The sequence below is a fragment of the Tupaia chinensis genome, unplaced genomic scaffold (genome assembly GCF_000334495.1).
Source record: "Tupaia chinensis unplaced genomic scaffold, TupChi_1.0 Scaffold000316_1, whole genome shotgun sequence".
Taxonomy (NCBI): Eukaryota; Metazoa; Chordata; class Mammalia; order Scandentia; family Tupaiidae; genus Tupaia; species Tupaia belangeri.
Window position 1 is genome coordinate 3,772,681 of NW_006159809.1, and position 7,182 is coordinate 3,779,862.

Genomic DNA, 7,182 nt, shown 5'->3' on the forward strand with positions numbered 1-7,182 from the left:
ATGGCACGGGTACGGTGGCGGAGCGCCGACGCCAGGAAAGCGAGAGGAGGCCCTCTCCCACCCCAGGTCCTACCTCCCTAAAACCTGGCTCCCCAAAGCCCCGGCCCGGGTCAGAGATCACACCTGCAGCGGCAGATCTGATCGCCCTGCTCCGGGATCCTTCGGTCCCTCCGAATCCGCCGCCACCATAGAGACGACGCAGTACGCACGGCCGCCGGGCGGGACGATGGGCCCGAACGTGCTGCGCGGCGCGGTTGCTGGGGCAACTGTGGGCGGGGCGAGCGATCCTGCGGGCTCGGGGGTTGCCGAGGCGACGGTTAGGCGGCGGCGGCCGGGAAGGCTGAGCCTCGGAGGTGCGGAGACATCCGCGTCTCCACAACCGCGGCGGCGATGTCGCACGAGGGCTCGGTGAGCTTCGGCTGGGGTGTGGCGGGGGCGGGGCCCGCTGCGCGCCCCCGGAGCCCCTGCTGGCACCCGCCCACTGGCGCGGGCTTTCAAGATGACCGGGGGAGCCTCGTCCGTAGTGGGCGGAATCCGTACACCTGCACCTCCACGGGCTTTGTCACAGCCGGTCCTCGAGGCCAGGATCACTGCGGGGCTTAGACGTGGGACCAGAAGTGAATTCGGAAACAGCTAGTCCCTGTTAATAGCTCCCTCACATTGAAGCACCCGCTTAAACGGATAAGCCCGCGGTGTAGGGAGGAGTGTTGATAGAGCCGTCATCCGTGCCAGAAATTTCAGGAGGAAAAATGTATTAAACAACTCTGAGACTGCACTTGAAAGGGAAACTGTGCCAAAGGCAGGGATTTTTTTTTCTATTTAACTTTATTTCTTTATTTATTTTAACTTGACCAGAGAGGGACAGAGAGAGAGAGAGAGAGAGAGAGAGAGAAAGCAAGCCACCAGGTCCGGAACTTGAACCACAGTTGACCATGAGGGAGGCCAGCGCCCCTAACCACCATGCCACCTACCAGCCCCAAGGCAGGAAATTTTAAAATAAAACAGATTGGAAGAACTTTTGCCCTAAGATACCTGTCCTCTCTGGTCAGGTCCCTTGTAGGCACAGTCGTCGTCATAGGTGTCAAGTGAGAGGCTAGAACTCTCCTACCCCTGTCTTGTCTGTGCAGCTCTGGCCAAACCTGGCCTAGGCTGTGGGCCACTCCTGGGGCTCACCGCAGGACGGTTCTGGCTGGTGGACAGGGGAAAAATGAGACCCAAAGGATTTTGAGTTCAGTGTGAGGTTTAGAAAAAACCAGATTGAAAGGGGGATGGATTTTAGGGAATATCAGCTCTCAGACAATGATATGGAGGTAGGGGAGCCAGCGACAAAGGTTTGAGAAGATAAGGAACAAGGTTCAGGAAGGCTCTGGGGAAGTGAAGAGGTTCCCAAAGGACTGTTGGTAAATTCCTATGTCCCTCAAGTGAGTTTTGGGGTCTAGGTTTTTTTCTTTTTAATGGATTTTTCTTGCTTGTAAATTGATACTCTCTGTTGTAGAGAAAAGCATAGCAAAGAAACTACCCACTGTTGTCATTCTGCTTTTTTTTTTTGGAGAGGTTTTCGCTATTCGCCAGACAGAGACATAGAGACAGAAAGTGAGAAATCACCCCCCAGGGGGGATGGTCTCGCCACAATCCCTTCTCCTCCATTCTCCTCTCGGGATCTTGGGCACGCACGCACACACACCCGGTGTGAATTTTAAGCCACCGGGTTCGGGATGCGAACCGCGGTCGACTACGTGGGAGTCCAGCGACATAGCCATTACGCTAACTGCTGGTTCCCTCATTCTGCTTTCTTTTCAACACATACGGGTTGGTCTACATGAGATCATAACTGATACGTAATTTTGTGTCCCATTTCATTCACTTAACAGCATCATAAGCATTTTGCTGAAGTCTCAAATGGCTTTTCTTCTTTTAATTTTTTCATTTTTAAAATTTGTATTATTATTATTCAGTTTTGCCGAGAGTGAGAGAGCCAGAGTGAGAAAGCAACTGCCAGGTCTGGGACTTGAACCATGGTCAGCCATGTGGGAGTCCCACACCTTAACTACCATGCTATCTACTGGCCGCAGTTTTACTTTTTAAAGATTTTTTTGGTAGAATTATTTTATTTAACCTCTTATTTATTTATTTATTTACTTGAAATTGGCCAAAGAGGAACAGAGAAAGAGAGAGAGAAAGTGAGAAAGCAAGCCATTAGGTCCAGGACTTGAACCACAGTTGGCCATGTGGGAGTCCAATGCCCTTAACCACCACGCCATCTGCAGGTCCCCTGGTTTTTCTTCTGTTTAAAAAATTTTGCCATTGCAGATTCTTCCTAAGATTACTTTTAACTGTTGCATAATATTTTATCATGTAGAAATAGCTTAATTACCCATCTATTCTCTTTTGCTTAGATGTGTGTTTAATAATTCTACTATTACAAACAACAGTATGGAGAATATGTCAGAGGACATATTCTTATCTTTATTTCAGAATATGCCTTTTGGGTAGATTTCTAGAACTAACATTGCAGTGTCGAAGGACTAAAAACATTTTGAATGTTCTTGGTAAATACGTCTGTGTGACTCCAAAAATACTGGTCCAGTTAATATTCCCATCAGTGTGGTGTCAAACTATGAACTTAACCAAACCTTTGCCAGCATTGAGTGTTCTTATTTTGAAAATAATTTCCAATTTGATGAACTAAAAATTATAATTTCAGTTAAATTGGCATCTTTTGATGTCTTTGAAGGTCGGAGCTCTTCACAGGTATTTATTTACTCATCATCTACAGTTCCTCTTTTGTAAAATGTTATGTCCTTTGCTTATCTTTGGGATCTCAAATGGTTTCCCTTCCTTTTTTTAAGAGAGATTTTTTTTTTTTTTGCTATAGGGCGCATGCAGTCGCTGGAGAGATACAGAGAGACAGAAAGTGAGAAACCATCCCCCAGGGCGGATGGCTTCACTGCAGTTCCTTTTTCTCCATTCTCCTCTTGGGATTTTGGGCACGCGTGCACATGTACTGGGCATGACTGGACTCGAATCATGGTCTACTATGTAGGAGTCCAGTGATGTAACCATTACGGTATCTGCTGGTCCTGGATTTTCCTCTTTTTGAAAAATTTTGGCAGAGGCTGTATGTACTCATTGGAGAGAGAGAGAAGGAAAGCGAGGGAGAGATAGAGAACCCTCCCCATGGGAAATGGTCACGCTGCAATTTCTTCTCCATTTCTCTCTCCTTTTGGGATCGTGGGCATGCATACACAGGAGCCCAACATATTCTTCAAGCCACCAGGTCAGGACTCAAACCATAGCACTGCCATGTGGGATCCAGCCACTTTAACCACCACACCATGGGCTAAACAGGCTCTTTTTTTTTTTGAGAGAGAGATTTTCGCTATAGGGCACGTGTGCTCGCCAGACAGACAGAGAGAGACAGAGAGACAGAAAGTGAGAAATCCCCCCCCCCCAGGGGGGATGTTCACACCGCAATCCCTTCTCCTCCATTCTCCTCTTGGGATCTTGGGCACGCACGCACACACGCCCGGCGTGAGTTTTAAGCCACCGGGTCCGGGACGCAAACCGCGGTTGACTACGTGGGAATCCAGCGACATAGCCATTACACTAACTGCTGGTTCCCAGGCTTTTTTTCTTTTATGTGAGTTTTTCATATATTGGGGGGATTTTTTTTTCATATTTATCGCAAATAGTTATGTTTGGGAGGCAGGATGAAGTCGTCCTGGAGTCGGGCAGACCTGTGTATGAATTGACACCTCTAATTCCTAGTTTTGCGATCCTGGGCCAACTAGTGTAGAACAGATAAAAGTATACGTAGAAAATGTAGGGGAAATTCTAAATAACACCAACATTTTCAACTCCATTTATTGGCTCATCTCTCCAAAGTCTTTGAATTCTCAAAAACTTTGAGCACTGCCTTACCTTAATAGTAAGGACTGGGACCAGCAGATGCGGTTCAAATCTGGAACCCAGAAGCTCAAAACTCATGCCAGGCATGCGTGCCCAAAATCTCAAGAGGAAAATGGAGGAGAAGGCATTGTGGCATGGCCATCCCCCCATAGGGGATGATTTCTCGTTTTCTGTCTCTGTCTCTCTGGCGAGCTCAAGCGCCCTAAAAATCGCTCTAAAAAAATGGTAAGGATACTGAAGTTGGAGCGTTATGCAGCCCGGGCTTTCTAACTGTGTGCCCCCAAGAAAGCGATGGTTAATGTCTGTCAGCTTTCAGTTTCTGTCTGAAAAATGGGCTTAGGTAAGCTGTCATGAAAATTAAACTATCTAGGCCAAACACAAGAAAAACATCTTTTGGGGCCAGCAGCAGATGTGGAAGTTAAGGCACCTGTACCCCACTATGGCTGACTATGTGGTTTGAGTCCCAATCCTGCACCTTGAAAAATCACACAGGGCTCGTGCCCAAAATCCAGAGAGGAAAATGGAGAAGGGATTGCCGTGTCCCCCTCTCCCTGGGGTGGGTTCTCACTACCCTCCTCTCCAGCCAGAGCACACACTCAATAACAAACTTAAAAGAAAAGCAACTCACATAGCAGGGTCTCAGGAAATTGTCCCTTTCCCTTCTCCTTCCTAATAAAAAACTTGAGGAAGCTTTCTGCTAAGCGGTAGCTGTTCCTGCCCTGACTGCCCTGTTCCATTCCCACAGAGGCAGGAGAGGCAGGTCCGAGATCGCGGGGTGACCAGATCCAAGGCGGAGAAGGTGCGGCCCCCCACTGTGCCGGTACCACAGGTGGACATTGTGCCCGGGCGCCTTAATGAGGCAGAGTGGATGGCGCTCATGGCTCTGGAGGAGGGCGAGGACGTCGTGGGGGACATCTTGGCGGATCTGCTGGCTCGAGTGATGGACTCCGCCTTCAAAGTCTATCTGACCCAGCAGGTGGGCCTGGATTTTGGGTCTGCAGACCAATCTCCTTCCTCTCCTGCCCCTCCTTGCTGCCCTGAGACCCTCTCTCGCCTCTGCAGTGCATTCCATTCACGATCAGTCAGGCCCGAGAGGCCATGCTGCAGATCACCGAGTGGCGCTTCCTGGCTCGGGACGAGGGGGAATCTGCAGTAGCCAAGGACCCCACGTGGGGTGAAGACGAGGAGCCCTTGGCATGCACCACGGACTCCTGGGCGCAGGGCTCCGTGCCGGTGCTGCACACGCCCGCTGCGGAGGGCATGGACGAGACCCTCCAAGACGAAGTAAGACCAGCCTCCAGCCTCTCTGTCTGGCGACCCCCTCTGCATAATTGGACAGCCCCTGGAGCCTCTCGGGACTCCTCTGCCCAGAATAGCTCTCTTCCTTTTCCTACATCTCATTACTCTGATGGTTTCCCCAGGATCCTTTAGGAAAACCGTGGATAGAGAGAGACTCCCAGGAAGAGGCGGAATCTCAGGAGCTGAGAGTCACCCCAGGCCCCGTGCCCACCGCAGAGCTGTTTCAGGAGGCAGAGCCCGGAGGGTCTTTCGAGGAACCGGTCGACCAGATGAGGGACCCACCCTCGTCGGCCGGGTCCTTGAGCGCCTGCTTCCAACCGTGTGCGGAGGGAGCGCCTGCGGACAGCCCTCCTACTCCTCCGGAGCTGTCCCGGTTAGCCAGTCCCCAGGCCTCGACCCCGAGTGGGCAGTTCCTCAAGTCTCAGTTGTCGCTCGAGGACCTCCGCTATTGCACGTCCCAACCAGACGCGGCTGGGGACCGACCGGAGCTCAAGACTGCGGGAGCGCCGTACGTCGCCTCGGGGGTGTCGGCATCCGGCACCTCTCTGGGCGACCCCACTCAGATCAGCCCCTCAGCGTCCTTCCAGTCGCAGCAGCCCGGGGGCTGGAATGCATGGCCGAGGACGCCTCACCCCAGGCCAGGTCGCAAGCCTACGGTGGCTCGTCTGGACCCCGCGCGACTCCCGCGCCACTGGGTGCGCCCCCTGGCGGAGATCCTGATCCCAGACGATGCGGGGCCCTTGGAATCTTACCGCTGGCGCCCGCAGAGCGGGAAGACCGAAGGCCGGGACACATCCCTAGGCTCAGACGCGGCCGCCCCGGTCTCCCCTGAAGCGTTCGTGCCTCTTAGGCTCGGGGTTCCTTCCCAGCGTTCCTTGGTCAATGGCTCCGGACTGCAGTTCCACACTGTAAACTTAGGCCTACCGTCACCACCCTTCAGGTCCAAGATCCCGTTCCCCAGCTCCGGGCTCCGCTTTCTCGCCACGCACCGGGCGCTCCCGGCTCTGCCCCACAGCTCCAGTCCCAAGCAGTGGCCCAGCGCCAAGTGGCCCAGAGGCTGGGAGGCCGAGGCCGAGCAGTTGTGCGAGCTTTGGGCCGGCCGCACGCGCGTGCCCCCGCAGGGCCCGAGGCCCACTGAGGAGGGCCAGGGTGCACGTGGGCGGGCCGAAACCCCACCCCACGTCCTGGCGCCCACGTCCCAGGTGCTCTGGAAGCCTTTGCTGCTGCCAGAGGCCGTGAGGCTGACTCCTGGTGTGAGCATGTGGAGCCCAAACGCCCAGGTGCTACTTAGCTCGGCTGTGCCCCCACAAGAGAACAAAGACGGCTCCTGTTCGCCCTCTGAGCAGCACCCCATCCAGACCAGTGCTCCCAGGCCCCAGGTGACCATGGCGGAGCTGACTGGAAACTCATCCCTCAGAGCCTGGTTGCTCCCCTCCAAGGCCTCGCGCCAACCTAAGCCCTGAGCCTCTGGCAGCGAAAGCTGAACTCCTCTCTACCTGCCTGCCAGAAATAAACACCTGAGTCACCTTAGGAATTGGTCTGGTGTCTCTGTTGAGTTCCTCTAAGGATGTCTGTCTTCTCACTGAACCTCAGGAGGAGTGTTGTCTCACAGGCCTGGAAGAGTATAGAACGTTGGTATTAGGCGAGCCCTGCCACTCAGCTTAGGAGACTGCTTTCCTGCCCAGGCCGGTCACCAGCAGGGGCATTCTGGAGAACCCTGCTTCCAAAGGAGCAGAGGCAGGGCTACAAGTGAGGTCTGGCCCTGGAGGAAGCATGCATGGAGTCTCCTTCCAGGAGGGGAGGGAGGGGAAGGTCCTGTCTCAGCACAGAGTGAGTCAAGACATGAGGGCGTTGATCCCTTGCTTCCTTGGTCCCTGGAGCTTGATCAATTCAGCTTGGCCTGCAAATCCAAGTGTTACTTGTAGAGACAGATTCATGCCTATGCAAAACTCAAGGAAACCCTGACCCTTTCGA

The 7,182-nt window shown here is 53.2% G+C and overlaps 2 protein-coding genes across 2 annotated transcripts in view; one reads left to right on the top strand and one right to left on the bottom strand.

Annotated features, from left to right (window-relative positions):
* The window catches only part of WDR54 (WD repeat domain 54), a 3,916-nt gene extending 3,697 nt beyond the window's left edge, over positions 1-219 (bottom strand). The window contains exon 1 of the mRNA XM_006151228.3: positions 124-219. The gene's annotated coding sequence lies outside the window, so the exon portion shown is untranslated. The remainder of the gene's footprint in view (positions 1-123) is intronic.
* A 74-nt stretch (positions 220-293) lies between these two features.
* On the top strand, positions 294-6,750 carry CUNH2orf81 (chromosome unknown C2orf81 homolog). Its single transcript, XM_006151227.2, has 4 exons — positions 294-408; positions 4,655-4,885; positions 4,972-5,193; positions 5,331-6,750. Exons 1-4 carry the CDS (start codon positions 391-393, stop codon positions 6,669-6,671), a joined length of 1,812 nt encoding a protein of 603 aa, XP_006151289.1. The 5' UTR covers positions 294-390; the 3' UTR covers positions 6,672-6,750.
* The last annotated feature ends 432 nt before the right edge of the window (positions 6,751-7,182 follow it).